Here is an 18,906-nt window from a genome sequence, read left to right as displayed (position 1 = left end):
TTACTCGTTTTTATTTGAGAAAGCCTTATGCGTAAGTAAACGAAAATGTGATAACTCATTTTCCATTGATTGTCATATGGCCTTGTGATAACCGACTAAGCGGTAATTATCTGACTGTTCATCATATCTTAACTTTGTAAGACTATCGCACTGCTCGCCTCGCAAATTAAGTAGCTGGGATTAAACACGGCTGTTAATTATGTTTCTTTCGCTCTGAATAACCGCTGCCCGAGGAGACGAGCGGCGGGCTGCTCTCTCTGCTCGGACGGGAGTGGGAGGCGATCACAGTTATTTTCGGCTGTCTGAACCACCGCCACGAGCCCCCGTTTCTTTTGTGTTCGGTTTTTTCCGAACGCCTCGCGGGGCTGCTGCTCGGCCACGCGCAGTCACGCACGCGGGTCTGCAGAATCCATGCAGCTCCTCCTCGAGGGGGTCGCGGTGACTGAGAGCCCCCACCCCCTCGTCTCTCTCTCTCACCCCCTCGTCTCTCTCTCTCACCCCCTCGTCTCTCTCTCTCCCCCCGGCTCCTCCTGCGCCTGCCCCGGCACCGATTGTTGACAAAAGACGCTGCGAGACGGAGCTCGGTGCCCGGTGCTGGTGAACAGATCCGCCCGGTAACTAGTTCCAGTTACAGGAGACGGAGGTCGGGACGACGAGGTTTAAAGGGGGCACAAGGACTCTTCCTCTCCTAGAAAACCGTGAGTCACAACGGGCTGCTTTGTGTCCGTGTAGCCCAACGCTAGCCGTGTAGTAACACCGCGGGGTCGGTCCCCTCCTCCCCACCGCCCCCCCCGTGTGATCCGATATCATATGATGCTAATTTCTGTCTATACCCCGGGGCAGATTATGACAGCTTTCCGTCTCTCTTTGTGTCTTTGTGTGTCCTCTCTCCGGAAGGTGTGGCCGAGGTGATTCGGTTGTCGGTGGTGGTCGGACCGCAGCAGGCCGGTGTGAAGTGACGCCCCCCCCCTCTTCTTCCTCTCTGCTCGTAATTGGTATATTTACTGACAACAAAAAAAACTGCCAAGATGGGTCACTCGCTGTGAGAAAAGGGCCACACCGACGCTACAGGAGGAGGCGGCGGCCTTAGGCAGGTCTATTCAGCCGGGAATGTTGTGAGCTGATACCGCCAGGCAGTCTGGATCTGACCAGCGACCCGTCCTTCCCCCGGAGCCTCCGGGGCTCCATGCCGCGTCCCGAGCCCTCCAAGATGGGGAAGTGCGACGGACGATGTACGCTGCTGGTGATATGTTCACTGCAGTTGGTGAGTGTGTGTATACATATAGTGTGTGTGTGTGTGTGTGTGTGTGTGTGTGTGTGTGTGTGTGTGTGTGTGTGTGTGTGTGTGTGTGTGTGTGTGTGTGTGTGTGTGTGTGTGTGTGTGTGTGTGTGTGTGTGTGTGTGTTTGTTTGTCAAAGCTGCCTCTCTAATCACTCACTCACCATGATGATATAATTGGAGCAGCGTGCTACAGACACACGCACAACACACGAACATTGTAATCAATTTCTGTCCAGCCTGTGTGTACAGTCACATTACAAATGCTTAGAGTTGCAGCTGCTGGTGCCATGCCACATTACAGGCGAGGGTGTGTGTGTGTCTTTGAAGTACGTGGGGTGCTTTGGTGTCAGGGCATGGTATGTCTGTAGTAGAGAGAGGGGTGATAGCCCCATTCTGGCAAAAACACATGTGAATGTTGAGATGGGATAAGGAGGCCCTGTTCACCATCTGGCCTCCATTCTGGAGTTAAAGTTAGCTATGTCTTGTGGCTACAAATAGCTTGACTATCCCTCTAAAACATAATAAGTGTAATAATGTGAGATGGTATCAGCTAGCCTATTTCTCTAGAATGATGGAGCACAGCAGTGTGAGGGCTAGTTATCCCGGCTATTGTTTGCTGTGCTGATGAGTTGTGGGGAGGCAGGGGGATTCACTCGGCCCATAGATCCTCATTAGTTTGGGGGCGCTTTTAGGGGGTTGCTCCTCTTTTACAGTCACTGGACTGGCTGGTGCTCCAGGCAGTTACCATGGAAACAACTGCGGCAGACCTGTGTATGTGTGTCCCTGTCACTGTGTGTGTGTTTCACCATGTGTTTAATTTGCATATATCCTCGCTTGTGTGTGTAATGTCTTTTTTCTAATGTGTGCGTGACCCCTCCCACTGTCCCATAGGTGGCAGCCCTTCAGAGGCAGGTGTTTGATTTTATGGGCTATCAATGGGCCCCCATCCTCGCCAACTTCCTGCACATTATGGCCGTCATCCTGGGCATGTTCGGCACCGTGCAGTTTCGCTTCAGATACCTTATCTTTGTGAGTATTTCCCCCCCCCCCTTCCAAAGATGCACAAAGCTATTGTTTACTTTAAATTGATATTGCATGAGTGTGCAGAAAGTGATCCCTGTATCTGATTGGCAGTATGCAGTATGGCTGGTCCTTTGGGTGGGCTGGAACTCGTTCATTATCTGTTTCTACCTGGAGGTTGGAAACCTGTCACAGGTGAGTTCAGTCGTTCTGATTGTGTAACGCAATATGTGCTTTATTCCATCTGTCTAGAGTTAGATTATTACTTAGTTACAGATTATTTTCGTGGTCAAGAGATACAATTTGGAAGACTTAGAAATATCAGAAAATACTCAACAAATTCCATCCCAGTTTCTCAAAGTCCTAGGTCTTTCAATGTTTGAAAAAGTTGTGTTTTGTTTGTACAAAAAATCCAGAGATATTCAGTTTAATATGATATTAAACAGAGTAAAGAAGAAATATAAATACACTGTTAAAATATATCCATATTAGTTAATCACTCAACCATGAGAATAACCCTTATCTGTAGCCATGTTTTTATATATGTGTATGTATGTGTGCACATGTTCAGGACAGGGACTTTCTCATGACGTTCAACACATCCCTTCATCGCTCGTGGTGGATGGAGCATGGTCCTGGTTGCCTGGTGACGCCCGTGCTGGACTCCAACATGGCCCCTGACGACCACCATGTCATCACTGTGTCCGGGTGTCTCCTCGACTACCAATACATAGAGGTGTTGAGTTCAGCCTTTCAGGTCCTATTGGCTGTACGTATCACACACACACACACACACACACACACACACACACACACACACACACACACACACACACACACACACACACACACACACACACACACACACACACACACACACACACACACACACCACACACACACACACACACACACACACACAGGGTTCATACAAAGTCTTGGAAGTTTTCAAAATGTTTAATTTAAAACGTTATGTTTGTCCAAAGATAGGAAAATGCTTGAATTTGAATGCTGTCCTACAGAAATGCTGGATTTTTGCATCCTCACAATCACTCATGTAAAGCAAAAATATTGCTAGCATCCTGCACCTGATGACTCAAGTAAATCAAACCTACCAGACTTTTATTTTTGCAATAGCCTTTATGTATTCATTTGAGATGTGATGACCAAAGTTCCATCAATGGTTTAGGTACCTTGAAATTGGTTGAAAAATGCTTTTAAGAAGCTTTACCGATTTTACCCTGTAAAAATACTACAGTTTCTAAACATTATTTAACAGTATTTTTGTTTGTTGACCCTTTATTGACACACACTTTAGTCAGCTGTGACTCAGTCTGTACAGCAGCAGTCATTTAATTGCAGCCTCTCTCTTCTCTAACAGCTCTTTGGCTTTGTCTACGCTTGCTACGTGAGCAAAGTCTTCCAGGATGACGAGGACAGCTGTGAGTGCTCTTATCTTCTCCTAAAAGCTTGTTGATCCTCCTCCAGCGCCTTGTTCAGCCGATCAGGTTTACTTGTGTCATTCTCTGGAGGGGGGTTTGTGTTAACGATACACAACTTTGGATGTGAGTGCTATTATCTCATTGTCTTCTCCTGCCGGCTCATGCGGAGCTAAATCACAGCAGAGAATTCCCTCTCGGAGATCTGACCGCTTTATCTGTGGGAATATTAGAGATATGTGTCAGAAGATTCAAGGAGTCTGTCTGCTGGCATGTGCTTGTCTCTGCCATCTGTGTGTTGGAATGCTTAATCTCCTCATGGTGCTCACATCAATGTTTCACTTAATGAAGTAAATTAGGTCCTTTAGTTACAATACGACATATGCATTTCCTGTAAAAGGAAGTGTCATGTCCAAACAGCACGCTTTGTCAGAATAATATGCACGTGAAAACAAAGTGCTGATGGGAAAAGATGATGATAAGAGCAAGCAATGTAACGGCTGATGCTGGATTCTTGAAGTTCACACACACATAGTATTTAATAGTTATATATAGAAATGTTGTCATGGTTTTGGTTGTAATCAAAATAAAAAATCAACATTTGATGTTTTTCACATTTTTAACTAAGAAATACATTCAAAATAACACACAGATAGGAAAACAGTTAAATTAACCATAACATAAACACATTTTTAGGAAAAGCAGCCCTTTGGATTGTTTTCTTTTAAAAAAAATGGTGTTCTGCTTCATAAACTCAGAACATTCATTCTTCAACATTTTGAAGAAGCAATTACAACTATACAAAAACATCACAGGATTAATATTATTATTAAAATGTCACATCACGCATCACAAACCAGATCACTCACTTATGGTCTAAATCTCCACTGATGCAGAACATCTGGGACAATTTTCTCTTTGAGCTGCCACCACATATATTTGTTCCTTCCACATTGATCGGGAAAGATTAGAACGATGTATCAGTGACATAGAAGCAGTGAGACGGCATCTGTGCAGATTCTGATGTCAGAGTGTATTACAGTGATATAAAGGTGTTGTTCATCAATATGTTTTCCCGTCAAAATAGAATCTGATCTGTGAAACCAACACCTGGTCAAAAAACAAATACATATTTAAGGGAAAGTGTAATGATGTCATTTCTTTCTCTTTTTTTAGTTGATTTCATCGGTGGCTTTGACTCGTACGGCTACCAGCCTCCTCAGAAGTCTTCCCATCTGCAACTGCAGCCTCTTTACACGTGAGTTATAGATATAACATGCTCTATTTTAATATACTTTGTTGTAATATACCTTGTTTTCCTTCTTTTTGATCTTATTGGTACAGCTCTGTGTTACTCTAAATGTTTAGTGTTTGAGTCCCTCACTAAGATTAAAAACCACTGTAGCTTAAACCAAGATATGTACAGACTTTTAGTCCCTAGATTAGATCAGGTTTGTATTTCAATTAAGTTTAAAATACTGTATTTGTTCCTCAAGGGGCAATTCCAGACAATAAACAGAAATACACCAAAAAATAGTAAACATACATACAGAGGGATTTGGAGAAAGAGTATCTAACACAGGTCAAAGGGTTAAAGGTCAAAAGGATATTTACCAGTCTATATAAAAGGGAATTTCATTTCTATTATACAATTCTATCGGCTTTTGTACCAAACTAAACATCCGCCTTTTTGTCTTGCGTATAGACGATTTCAAATGAATTCCTGATGTCTGCAGCTTACAGTAGTTATTAAGGACACGTGTTGGGTCTTTGTTGATATTATATTATTTCTCTTGCCTTGCTCAGTATTAAGCTTCACTAAGGATATTTGTATTTTGCCAATCCATTTAGAACTGATGCTAACCACACCTTGCAGTCAGGTCTTGTCTTCAAGACAAACAGATGGTAACGAACCAATTAATACGTAGCTAAATCACTTAACTGCAATATTCTGGGAAAATAAATGTTACAGCCTAGGCCAAGAACACTGCCAAAAACTCCCTCCAGATCCACAGAAGCCTTGTGTTTTTCTCGTGACGAGTAAATCAAACTTTATTGTGTAAAATCAGTGGAATACCCCTTTCCTGCACATATATCAAAGTACAGTGTACGTTACATTGATTTGTAACACTGTGTCTCTCACTGATCTCATCCTCTCTGCATCCCAGGGCTGGTTAACCGTTGGTAGCGCCCCCTTCAGGCCTTACCCTGACGGTGTCACTGTGGGTGGAAAGCGGCGGTGCCTCAATACACTCACTCTGTGTGTCACAGTTTACCGGAAGAATGGACTTACCCCACTCGGAGGGAGAGACATCTGTGCGTGAATGCATGTGTGCTTGTGTCAGAGAAAAAGAAATACTGCCCTGAATAGAATGTACAGAACTCAGGGAAGAACCAGCATGCCAGGTGGTGTGATAAGATGAAGGAGGAAGAAGAGGAGGAGGAGGAGGAGGTACAGATAACAAGAGCTGGGGAAACCTCTTTCAATTCACTGAGGACACACTTCACTAAACTGCCAGCTCTCAACACTCTCACAACTGTGTGTATGTTTGTGTGTGATTGTGTAACACCACAGGACTAGCTGGTACTTTGTGGTTGCACCCTGGACTCTTACCACTCGGTGTCCCTGTGACTTTTTTTTTTGGGTCCTTATTTGTGTGTGTGTGTGAAGGGGGGGTTGGGAGGGTATGTGGGTGGGGTCACATAATAAAAAGAGGCACGGCTCGTACCTGTTGTCGTATTAGAACGTGGTGATGTCGAACTAGAGCAGTCTTACGATTCCCATTCCCAAAGCCATCTTTACCTCCTGTGTTGTTAAAACCACTGATAACACTCAAGATTTGAACATTACCCACCTGGTCTGCTGCGGAAGTGAAACAGAGCAGGTGGAGCCGAGAGGATAGACTGCTTAAAGGATCAGGCTGGTGATATTTCATACATTTTATTATTGACCAAAACCAACAGATCTGTTCATCACTCTCTCAAAACTTTTAAAACGTTCTCAGCTTGTGGCTCTTGGGACCAAGCTCTTGTTCTTGAAGGAAGTGTTGGAGCGTTGTTGATTTTTTTATTTATCAATTAATCTGGTTGCCTTTTAGCTATTTATTAGTGTACTAGTTATATCGTTTTTGTATGCACAAACTTTCTCCGTCTTCCTTTTTTAAGGAAGTAATTTATTCGCCAAAAAAGAGAAAACGCACAATAAACAAAGTCATAGACACTATTATTTGTTTGTTTGTTGGATATAGCCATAATATTGTTATCAAGTTATTATTATTATTATTATCGTGAAGTCATAATATCGTGGATCCCGATTTAAGCACGCATTTGTTGTACTATTTACAGCTGCGAGTGTGCTGTACTGCTGAGTATTTACAGCAGCAGGACTCAGTTTGTGGGATCATTTAAAAAATAAACTACAGTGCCTAGATTCATCAGAATGAAGGAACATATCACTGAGTGTGGCTCATTGATGTAATTTTAAATATTCTTTTTTTAAAGTTATGTTACAATAATGGATCACAGAGGAATGAGATATATCAGGCTCTGACTTCTAGTCAATGGGATAATTTCATGGTTGGTTTTGGTGTTTTAATGCGATTGGTTGACAATGAGATAAACACAGAATATCACCAGACTTATACTTTAAAGTTCAGGAAAAAATCCAGTCAAATGTCCTTTGCCAGGATATTTAGTTTTCCGGAAAATACACTCAGCCTACTGTACATGTAATGCTGAAGCTAAGGGATGCAGATGGCTTTGGGATCAGGCATTAGTGTGTCTATTTGGGGGGGGAGCAGTGGGGATACTGTGCATGTAAATAACCAGCCAATGATTGTTTTGTTGGTTACATTTAGAAAGGGGGGGTTGCATTAGGGGGCGGGTAGGTCTTGGGGAAGATTGGTACACATAAAAGTTTTGTCTTCATACCTGTTTCTCTTGTTCCCCCTTTTTTGATAACGTCAACGTCAGTTGCTCTTTGAACCCAACTGCAGCAAATTCTCTCAATCTTTTTCAAAAACTACATTCACCTCTGCATCTCATTCACTGATTTCCACAGAAGAAAGTCCAAGACCAGAGAGAAACATAAAGTCATGGTGAAGTGTTATTGTAATTTTAATTGAACGCACAAAGGAGAACATGGGGACAGGTATGAGGTGAAGACCTTATTTGGTGTAGGGAGAAGTTTGAAATAATAAAAATACACTTTCTACGTTAAATATGACTTGTCATCTGTAGACACACATTCAAATGAGTGCTTTTATTCCTAATTTTGATTACATTATTTTAATATTTGGATTAAGGTGCACAGAATGGCATTTTTGCCGGATTAGTTTGGAAGATTATTTATAAAAAACTGCTATAAACTGAAATTGTATAATGAGGATTTTCATATGTTGTAAATATATTGATGCGTTTTTTTCGACTTAAAAAAAACTTTCATCTTAATTTGTCCACATAGGCCCTAAGGGAAATTGGTTTTGCAGCACAGTGTAACATAAACCTATAAGACCCACATTAGAAAATAGCACTTTGATATCATAAATGGATTTAGTTTATTCTTGCAGTGATAAAAAGTGAGCTCACCGTAGCTCTTTCATTTAAGTTCCTCTTAAATGGTAATAATGAAATGCTAGAAATTTAGATTTTGTGTTCCTAATCATTTCAAAGAAAGATCATTATTGTATTGTTGTCTTCTTGGTTTTATGATTATACAAGGCCCTGTAGCTATACAAAGTGCAATCCTTTACAGTAAGTACTTTACAGATGACTGTGGTAATTCAAGTTTAATTTGTTTAAACTATTTTTTATTTAATAAACAAAACAAATCAACCACCACATAAAACTAAAACAATGAGCCTGTGTATTTTGTTGTTGTGAGGTGCAAGACAACATATTTATCCTGGATCCACTTCTATGTAAGTAGGCTCAAATGTACTTTATAACTTTAACTTTATCGTCAAACTACACTTCAGGCTATTCAATCCAGTATGACTGGACCACATAAGTATTTTTCATCAGCCTACCCTTAATATTTCCATATGATTACCATAGATTCTTTTTTTACTGGGCTGCTATCATCTTTTTGCATTACGTAACCCACTTACCGGTTTAGGGCAGTTTTATTTACCCCAGTCTGCAGACTCTGGGTTGTTAGTGGCACCTTACCAAAGACCCCAAAAAGGGTATTTTGTTGTTATTTAGGCCACACACCATCCTCTCACATTCCGCAGGTGCAGCAGAGCATCCTGCAGCCTCTCACTGCTGCTGACCGTGTGGCGCAGCACGTTGCCATGGCTGCCAAGCTCCCCGTTACCGTAGAGACCCCGGTACACTGTGTAGGCGTACAGTCCAACCCCCGATAATAAAATCACATAATATCCACATGTAAAAGTGGATATTAGCATTTCTATTTACCGTAAGAACCACTAAAACACTATGGTAATATATAATAACATGTTTTTGTTATTTTTGTAGTTCATTTTAGTGACCAATCACACAGACGACTGTGTGGCAAATGCTCTTTTTTTGTGTATTGATACAAATATGAATGGAGTAAAACCAAAATGCAAAATAAACACAGAACATAACAAAGGACCGGTCCCGGTATGGCCCTCCCTCCCCTCCCGGTTGGCGCAATGAACCGCACGCTCTCTCTCATCCCTTCCCGTCATGCAGCGCTCTCGCCTGCTCCTCCGTTGAGCCGCCATGTTGTCGGAGTGAAAGCCTGGGGTGTAAGAGAGACACTGGGGCCGAAATCCGCGTCCATCCTTCCTCTCCGCCGGTGAGTACCCCCTGTTACCCGGTCGCGATACATAGGGGGATTACTTATCCACGCATCGGTGCCGGTATTGTTGCAATGGTGGTTCAGGGAGGGGGTAAAAAGTAGTATTTGGTGCGGGAATAGCGGCTGCCTCTCTTTCTGCTGCCTGCCTCCTTCCTCCCGTTGTGTCGGTCTTCCGCTCCAGACAGCAGCTCTCGGGCCTTTGTTAGCATCCGCGTCACGGGGGACGCAGGCTCGGCAGACAGGTAGACATCCCCGGGTGTCTATTAAAAACAACACGGGGATGTTAGGGCACCAATGCCGACGTTGAAAGCATTGTATAGAGCCCGTGTTTGGTTACCGGTTCGAGCTTGTTTCGGGAGGCCGTGTTATTGTTGGTAGACATGGGCATTGAACCCTTCATAACAGGTCCTGAGACTGGGTAAGGGGGCGCAGATGCATGAAAAGGAAACCCCGGTAACCGTGAAGAAACCTTTTATTAAGTATACTTTTACATTTGTATGTGTCATGTCTGTCAGGAGGGAAATGTTTAGTCTGAGACACCTCACGTTATCTGCTGCTAGCTGCAGGTTGCCTGCTCGTATTGTCACACCCCTGTCTGTGCCCGGTATGCGGTGGATTGATTCCCGGTATTGAATAATGATTAACCCAGTTAGACTGTGGAACACCGTGCATGCTTTGGTGTGCTAAGTTATAACTTGTAGCTTTACAAGCCGTGTGCGTTTCGCTTTGAGGAAAGGCAGTGTTATGGATTTCCGGGTGTTCTGATCTCAAGCTGTAGCTGACTGAGGTGGAAGAAGTACTCATATTTTGTACTAAAGTAGAAATACCACAGTCTAGGAATACTGTTATAAATAAAAGGCCTGTATTGCAAATACAAATAGTACACAAGTATTGACATAAAAATACTTTATTAATTTGAACTACTTTGTATACTGCAGGTTAGGTTGGGTTGTGGATTGACTCCAGGTGTAACTCAAGTTTAATTTAAGTGTTGATTATATTTCACATCATTTAACAAAATCTGCAAAGTAACAAAGGTACTAAATAAATATAGTGGAGTAAAAGTACACGATTTTCCTCTGGATTGTAGTGGGGTAGTTACAAATTGGCAAAACATTGTAAAGTACAAGTCTGCCCAAATTGTATTAAGTACAGTACTTGAGTACATCTACTTAGTTACTTTACACCACTTGCAGCAGAGGAATACAGAGCTAACATTTCCTTGTTTCTCAATGAAAAGTGGAGCTGCAAAAAATAGCATGAGTACCTATGTGAATGACCACTTGGCAGGCTGGTTTGTTTTATGCTTTGAGACTGGTCAGCTCCAGAGGCCTCTACTACGAAGCCGAATTTTCGCTTAGCGATCTAACTAAAGGGAAAACTCTGGGTTTCCGGTCCTACGACGCTGGTTCACTTCTTATAGGGCTAGATCTCCATGGTAACAAATGATGAACGGCTAACCTGCTCCGGGGCAGGTTTGGTTCCAGGATAAGAGATCAACTCATTGAAAGCACCGCCTGCTGACCAATCAGAGCTCAGTGTGCGGAGTTTAAAGCTATCAAGTCATATTACAGGAGAAAGGAAATACTAAAAAACTGCCGTTGCAGGAAAGACGGTCGGCAAAATTCAACTGACTGTAAACGTGAAAATAAATAGAATATCACCTCCCATCTTCAGAGCAATCTGACTAATATAACATTAGCGTTAAGAAAGCTTACTTAACTATCTGTCACAACACAAGTAACCGGATCAAAGTAGCATTACGTACAGTCCACGGCACTGTGAGTACATCATAATGTATCATATATTTCCTTATCTGAGTCAGCTTCTTGAGCCGTATCTGGTCGTGCAACACTTACGCAGCGTCCACACGTTGGCGTGCGTTGAAGCTTGCCTGTGAGCTTGTCTGAAACTCGACCAACAACCAATCACATGAATCTCCCGCCCCGGACACACAAGCACGCAGTTTGATTGGCTAGAGCTTGTACTGGCATATGATTTGATTGGCTGACGCTTCCGTCAAAGCTTCAAAAGTTGAACTTTGCTCAACTTTTGAAGCGAGCAACGCGAGCAAAGGGAATCAATGCAGTTCGGCAAAGCGTGACGTCACCCCATTCAAAGTGAATGGGCAGAAGCGTTGAAGCTTCAACGCACGCCGCCGTGTGCACGGGCCGTTACAGTTTCACATACTGTATGCAGAAGTATTATTTTAAGCAACACATTAAGTTGACGAAACACTCGAGTCAAATGTAATTAAAGTCAAATCCACTCGTGTCTTAGACGGGGCATATCATAAACCTGTTAATGTACGCATTCAAACACTTTTTCTGTTAGCAGCTGTATTCACCTTGCAGGCTATGTGGCTTTTATCCTGGATAAAGTGTTTAAGTCATGGATGTTTAAAGTTTAATGTCTTCATATTTGTCTAATATTATAGTTGACTTTTCATTCAGGAAGTATGATGCGCTGTGCTGTCAGTACGCTTGTCCATGTTTGTGATTGGTAGAATGCTCCAAATACCACCTCTTTCATGTGAACGCACCTAACTAGATAGGGCTAAGCTGGCTTGAGTTAACGAGTTCATAACCAGCGTCGTAGGACCGTTTAGCGAGAGCGCGTTTGTTTTGGATTAGGTAAGCCAGGTAACTCAAACATATCCAGGTTATGTTGAACCGGCCTCGTCGTACAGGCCTCTGGTTGTTGTCTTTCTGGAGGTGGTGTATGTTGCACAGTGGTTTCAGCAGACTCCAGAGAAAGCGGCATGCTTCGATTATTCACTGTCAGGCTCGGTGTGAGAAGAAGTGCTTGTGATTTGCTCATGGCCTGTAGGGACACTAATGTGAAACTTCTAATTTGAACAGAGATTAGAGTTTGTTGGATAAGGAGTGGTTGTAAAATAACCACCTAATTGTGAGGTCTCTGCATCCACACAACATATGTCTTTGGTTTGTCATTGCTCAGTTAACCACGATCTGTCTAACAGCCTTTACCCAGGTTAAATGACAGTGCCCCTCTGACCTTCTCCTCAAGTTTGTCTCAATTTCTTGGCAAATAAAGTCAGTAATCTCTCTTGTGCGAAACCTACGGAAGAGTTCTCATTTACACAATACACTTAGTTGCCAGTTGTTCAGGTAAATGTATCCCAACTAATGTTAAATATATTACAAGTCATTCTTAAGAGGGGTGTTGAGTTACATTTTATAATTTTGAAGGATGTTTGTGGTGCTTATGCATTCGGTTTTGCTCTTGATGAAAGGGATACTGAGTATATGCACCTGTGGTAGTCTTAAATATCTGCTGTAACATTGTGAACTTCTACTATAAACATGAATCTGCAGCACCTAAAGCCATGCAGCTTTGGTTTACATAATGACCAACTTGCTGTGGATAGAAGACCTTTAACCAGAGATGGGTAACAAAATTGAACCTTTCATACAAGACATGCAGCTGAACGGGCTTTACATTTAAAAACAGGTCACGCCTTGTTAAAATGAATACAAGTGAAGTTTGCATGTAGCAGAGAAAGAAAGATGAACCAATACAACATCTTTTAAAAGCAGAAAAGAATATTATATTTGCAGTTTTGCTGGAACTTGACTTTCAATAAAATGATTGTGTAAAAATATGTTGTCATGTTGTTTTGGGTCCCGCCACATCCAGCAATTTAGTCAAGTTTACAGTATGTCGTGCTGACTGCAGACGGGCATGTTGGCCGTTAATAAAGCTACCTCCTGGGCCGGCTTGTAAAGTGAGTCCTGGGTTTATATCTGTATCTGTTGATCCCAGCACTCTTGTTGTAATTATCAGCAATTAAGTAGCTTTAATGGTAAATTGCCTCTTTGTCTGAAGAATGTAAGACTTACTGTACGATTCATTTTAGTGCTGTCTCTTACGTGGCTGCAACCTATAAACCGAATGAAGCAATTCAACTAAACTCATTTGATTATTTACATCACATTATTTCTCATTAGCGCTGTGCGTCAGAGTTATATGCAGGTCTACATTCAAAATGGACATTACATCAGTTGCCTAAGCTAACTACATTTTCAACCAAATAAGAACGGTTATTATAGCGGGAACTGCTGTAATGTTTTGTCTAGGGCAGGGGGGTCAAACTCAAATACACAGTGGGCCAAAATAAAAAAAATCGATACTAGTCGAGGGCCGGACTCGTTCAATGTTTATTGCAAAATGTATTGAAATGAACTTATTGCACAGATTAAACCTGGAACTAACACAGCTTAAATTATTGCCTATAAAAACAACATTAAATAATCAGTTGCATTCATTTCTTATGGCTCTATCTGCAGCTTTTCCGGAGTCATTTCTTATGATTACATTTTTTCAAAAAACTATTTCCCTCAAAGAAACAAAGTGCAGAAAGAAACATCCATTAAACTCAGGTTGCTGCTCTGTGATGCTAGTTCAGATACTTGGCATCTCATCTTGGGTGCAAGTTCATCCATGTTTGGGGTCAGGCTCTGAGCGGAGGAAACCCTCAGGATTGAGTGAAGGTGTGCGTGCAATATACCGGCGGGCCAGATCTAATAGTAATTTTTTTTTAAATCCACCAAGGGCCTGATTTGGCCCCCGGGCCTTGAGTTTGACAAATGTGGTCTAGGGTAAAAAAATATCTGTATTCTTCAAAAGCACTTTTGGGGTCCAACCATTTATATTACTCAATATGGTGCACTGTGCTGTATACACTCAGTACAGCTGATAGCTGTTAGCATTTTGTGCAAAAAATATTCATATATTTGTTTCTTTCCACCCGTTCTTTCTTAATTTCAGGATGTGGCTGGCAGCTAGTGGGGTCTGCTTTGGTTATTTGATAAATAGAGCAGGAATGACTGTTATTGGTGGTTCACTGCATACAGCGCCTGCATGTCACTCAAGCAGTAATAAACTCTTGTTGTAGATAAGTCGTGCAAAATGAGAGTGTAGCAAGTTTTCCTTTGCAAAAGAAGTTGTTTTTGTTTACATTGTGCGTCCGGTGATGCAGATGCTGAAATGAGGGATTGTGCAGCCCTTATCTATTTACATGAGATGACACTGCTGACTTCTTTCATTCATGAAGGACTGATGTTGGGACTGTAACAACAACACTGACTCTGCACTTTGATCATAAACCACTTTTGGATTACATGACCCATTTCTTATGCTACATGTTTTTGTCTTCGGTCAGTAGGGTTGTAAAACATGGATCACATATTGTGTTTGTTGCAAGTAGAGTATAAAATGGCACGAGACGAAGTTATTGTGACATAGTTACTAAGATAAGTCTGACTTGCTTGCCTGCTTCTGACTGGATTTATGTTACAACAGATTTGTTTGCTTAAAATTAGACTAATTTACCGGTTTATAAGTTACATCTTAACGTGCGCAAAATGATAATCCATTTTCTGATGTAATATTATTGAACACATGATGATGCATTTTATTTATATAGCGCTTTTCACAACTCAAAGACGCTTTACAGTATGAGGGAGGGTAGACAAACAAGGACAGGCAAACAAGTAAGTACAAAATAAAAAGGCAAGACCTGAGACATGACCTCACACAGGGAAAGTAAAAGTAGTTGGTTATGTGGCTTAGAGGTTGGAGGTTCGCAACCTCTCACCTGCAGCTCTTCGTCTGACGCGTCACCGTGCTACAGTCATTCCTGCAATAGTTCAAAGTCGGCTGTCAAAAATGCCTATTGTCTTGTTTTGTAACGTGAAGCTGCAGCAATATGAAATGTCCAGATGGAATTCGCAGTAACTTAATGCTGCAATTTTTTCCAGGAATTTCGCCACAGTTCATAATACTGTGTAAATACATCAATATTACAATTATGTTCATCAGGGTGGCGTTGGCTCAATCACCAACACCTCATTTGGTTATGGAGAATGACTTGTCAGACATTTATTTAAATGAAAGCGTCTTATTTGATCTTATCTTAAAGCTTGTCCAATGCATTGACCCAGTGTTTTCTCTCTGGACAGGCTGTGGTGGAATGAGCAGTGTGTGTGTGTTGAAGAGGAAAGCAGTGCTCTGGCAGGATTCATTCAGCCCCCACCATAGAACTACATCTCCCAGCATGCCCGTAGTGCTGAGCAGCGGAGGACATGCCCCTCCAATTGGGCAGACCCCCCAGGCCCCGCCCCCCAGCCAGCAGGTAAAGCCCACCACCTTGACATATCTCGTTCATTGATGGACAGACAACTGTCTAGTACTAAAGCCTTCAAGGCTCCAAAATGGACCATTGCTTATTGTCCCTCTCCTGCAAGCCAGCTCACAATCACTACATTTATCCACTTTTTCATCACAAAATGTAATTAAACAGCTAATAATTGTTACATTTGTATGTACAGTAATAGTCTGTGAAGGGTTAAATGTCTCGTTATCAACTTTGTTCATTAACTATTAGCACCTATACTTGTCATTTTCTGCAGATCACAACAATAGCAACTCATAGCATCAACAGTATGGCTACTGCGTATCATAAGGTAGAGCTGGAGGAGGCTGTTATTCAGACGGGACCTGTGTACATATTGTTCAACTGAATTTGGGCAACATTACATGTAACATGCTTGAGATGGTGGAAGTCATAACCTTGGGCTCTGGTGTTTATGATGGTCATAACTAATAGATACATGAATATCAATTGTTTTCATAGCTGTAGTTTGTTAAGAGGAACACCAATTAGTTAAATGTATGTAGAGTTTGTTTTAATGTCATGTAGTAATGCTGTTAGCCTTTCATAGTTACTGCTTGTCAGGCAGGCTAACTAATATTTAATAAAGATGATCTGAAGTGTCCTCTGAAATGAATCAGTAGTGTCTCGGTTTAAGTGAACTGTAATGTGTGAGGGCAATAAAGTGTCTCCTTAATAACAATGTTAAAATGTTTCATGACTAATCCTGGAAAAAACAGTCCAGTCCATCTGATAAGTAGCAATTTAGTCTGATTAAAAGGCTTTTGGTAACTTGTTCTGCTGCACGCTTTACGTGTTTCGCAAATGGCCGAGCCCAGCTGCAGAGCGAGATGACTGAGTCTCTGACCACGTGTTGTTCTGTGGAAAACTTTTATGTTTACCCTCAAAATGAGTAAGAGAGGAAGTCAGCTTACGTTTGCCAGTAAAAAGGAAATGCAGCCTCTTATCGGGCGCATCTGATTTTTAGAAGAAAGTATTTGGCCTAAATGCCTCAACCAATGGAGCTGTTTTGATCATAATTATGAATGTAAAATGATTTCCTTGTGGGATTGAATGTCTTTGTTTTAAAAATGTCAAGCAGATACATTCCTTTGGAGATACTTTAGAGTACTCATCCTGAAAACACAATTAGACAATTCAATATAGTTGTAGGGTTGTTTGATTAATTTGCCCTTTTCTTACTTTGAAACCTTGGTTTATGATATTTCTACTCTATATTTGACATGTATTTGGCTATTTTATTGCATTATATTAAGATTATGTTTTATTTTGTATTTGACTGTTGGCATGCTCAAGTTTTATATTTATAATAAAAAATGATGAAGGTAAATACTGACAGTCCAGGCTGCATGTCTACAATTGTCTGCTTGTTACTGTTGTCAGTAATTTCAGGATAATGTGCACCTGTGTGTGTGTCTGTGTGTCTCCCAGGGTGTGGCGGGTGCTGGACGTTCCCAGGATGATGCCATGGTAGATTATTTCTTCCAGCGGCAGCACGGTGAACAGCCCGGGAAACATCGCTGGCCCACTGGAGACAACATCCATGACAGCCAGGTGTGTGTTGGTGTGTGTGAAGTAGGAGCAAAGTATTTTAGCACTGGTTCTGTTGTTTTATCATGTCATATGTACTTCTGTCTGCTTGTAAAAAGTTGACAGAAACTTTTCTACACAGAACGTAATTCTTATGTAAACATTGCCTTCGTGTGCAACTGTTGATGCTAACATGGTCATGTGTAAGGGGTGTAGGGAAACTCAATCTTTCATAGTTTCAGTTGTAAGGTAAAAAACGCAAGCATCAATGACCATTTATTTAAAAAAACAGGCACAAAGTTAAAATCTTTTAGCTTTTTAAGTTTAAATCTTTTTTTTTTACGGTTACACCCCTTTTTACTGGTGGTAAAAACAAATGATGTTTAAAACTACAGGTGCCAGAATACTTGTAGAAGCTAATCAAACTTTTCTTGAGGTCAGACAATAACTAACCTTTTGTCCCTCATTCTCTGATCAAAACGTGATCTGATTTTATTCTGCACACAGCATGAGTCGGCAAATGTTCAAGTAGTTGGTCACATCGATTGGAGCTTTAAGGTTTTCCAGCCGCTCCCCTGCAAACTATTATGCAAGATACAGGGTTCCGTCTAAAGCTAGCTGACAAACAGATTGCTTTTACTATGATTACTTTATAATAAAAGTCAACAAACATGATGCTTTTTATGAGAAGCGGCAGGAGGAAAAGATGTTCAGTTTGCAGTAGCGCTCACTTAATTCGCCATATTACAATACTCTATCAATTTACCATGGGCTGAATGCAAAAACATAATTCTGTGACATACAATTTATATAAATAAAAATCATTCATTTAAATAAATTATTACTTTACAAACTTTTAACTGTAGTGTTACCTACTGTAATCATCTGCAAATATGTTATGTAGTCAATCACTATGTAACCTCTGTAAATAAAGCTGGTTTTGTGTTTATTCAGGTGCGGTCCATGGACGAGCTGAACCATGACTTTCAGGCTCTGGCTCTGGAGGGACTCGCCATGGGAGAGGTGAGGCATCAGGGGTGATGGTCGGGGTGCTGTTGGGTCTAGAGAAGGTGACTTACGTACACGCATGGCCTTTGTATCTCGTCTGATAAGCATTTGGGCTCTGGCGTGTCAGCAATGTTATTTGATATTTAAACTTTAGATCACCTACTGAATTTTAAGAGCATTGGATGCAGTACGTCAACCCGTAATGTGAATATGGCTGATCTGAGTTTAGGGATCCTGGCTGAAGAAACGCAGGATGGATCGCTCAGAGTCAAACTTGAAAAACAGGAAAGCCAAGGAACAATAAATGAATCGGTCGCTCCGTGGAAGCCCTGTGAGCCAAAAGGAGTGGGATTGAGTTGTGTTGGCATTGTTGTTCGCAAATGAAAAGCTCTGAAAGATGAGAAGAGACTGAAGAGACATGTTTTTGTTATTGTATTTAAGCCGGTTGTACTGTTGGCGTTTAAACTCAGTCTACACCCTAGTTCTGTTAATGTTAGAACAGTGCCCTAAATTATTTTTGGCTTGTGAAACATAGTACGTTTGTTTGTATCTCATGGGCGGATATTGTTTGGCTGCTATGGACTCTAATGCATCTGCAATGAGATGTATTAACCTTTTACGAAAATATCCAAGAAATGACTGTT

General features: G+C 41.5%; 3 protein-coding genes across 10 annotated transcripts in view; all 3 read left to right on the top strand.

Annotated features, from left to right (window-relative positions):
* The window catches only part of si:ch211-193k19.2 (uncharacterized protein LOC100034574 homolog), a 1,126,861-nt gene that overhangs the window by 219,779 nt on the left and 888,176 nt on the right, over nt 1-18,906 (top strand). The gene's annotated exons all lie outside the window — the stretch shown is intronic.
* nkain1 (sodium/potassium transporting ATPase interacting 1) lies at nt 403-7,960 on the top strand. Its single transcript, XM_034241030.1, has 8 exons — nt 403-698; nt 898-1,264; nt 2,173-2,310; nt 2,416-2,496; nt 2,873-3,070; nt 3,683-3,743; nt 4,917-4,998; nt 5,909-7,960. The coding sequence occupies exons 2-8, from the start codon at nt 1,187-1,189 to the stop codon at nt 5,916-5,918; spliced, it is 648 nt and encodes a 215-aa protein (XP_034096921.1). The 5' UTR covers nt 403-698; nt 898-1,186; the 3' UTR covers nt 5,919-7,960.
* The window catches only part of pum1 (pumilio RNA-binding family member 1), a 28,768-nt gene continuing 19,249 nt past the window's right edge, over nt 9,388-18,906 (top strand). For 5 of the 8 annotated variants that reach the window (XM_034240933.1, XM_034240927.1, XM_034240929.1 and 2 more), the window contains exons 1-5: nt 9,388-9,525; nt 15,513-15,685; nt 15,963-16,016; nt 17,156-17,278; nt 18,209-18,277. In XM_034240933.1, the coding sequence (XP_034096824.1) occupies nt 15,524-15,685; nt 15,963-16,016; nt 17,156-17,278; nt 18,209-18,277 (408 nt within the window). In that variant the 5' untranslated portion in view covers nt 9,388-9,525; nt 15,513-15,523. The remainder of the gene's footprint in view (nt 9,526-15,512; nt 15,686-15,962; nt 16,017-17,155; nt 17,279-18,208; nt 18,278-18,906) is intronic. The other 3 variants (XM_034240932.1, XM_034240931.1, XM_034240930.1) reach the window with 1 other exon arrangement.

Source organism: Gymnodraco acuticeps, unplaced genomic scaffold (genome assembly GCF_902827175.1).
Source record: "Gymnodraco acuticeps unplaced genomic scaffold, fGymAcu1.1, whole genome shotgun sequence".
Taxonomy (NCBI): Eukaryota; Metazoa; Chordata; class Actinopteri; order Perciformes; family Bathydraconidae; genus Gymnodraco; species Gymnodraco acuticeps.
This window is presented reverse-complemented; position numbering and strand designations above follow the sequence as displayed.

What these genes read in the sequence shown, in the direction of transcription:
- nkain1 (XM_034241030.1), top strand. Translation starts at nt 1,187, where the DNA reads ATGCCGCGTCCCGAGCCCTCCAAGATGGGGAAGTGCGACGGACGATGT. An exon ending in AGGTTGGAAACCTGTCACAG is followed by an intron (nt 2,497 to 2,872) that starts GTGAGTTCAGTC and finishes GCACATGTTCAG; the next exon opens with GACAGGGACTTTCTCATGAC. An exon ending in CCAGGATGACGAGGACAGCT is followed by an intron (nt 3,744 to 4,916) that starts GTGAGTGCTCTT and finishes CTCTTTTTTTAG; the next exon opens with TTGATTTCATCGGTGGCTTT.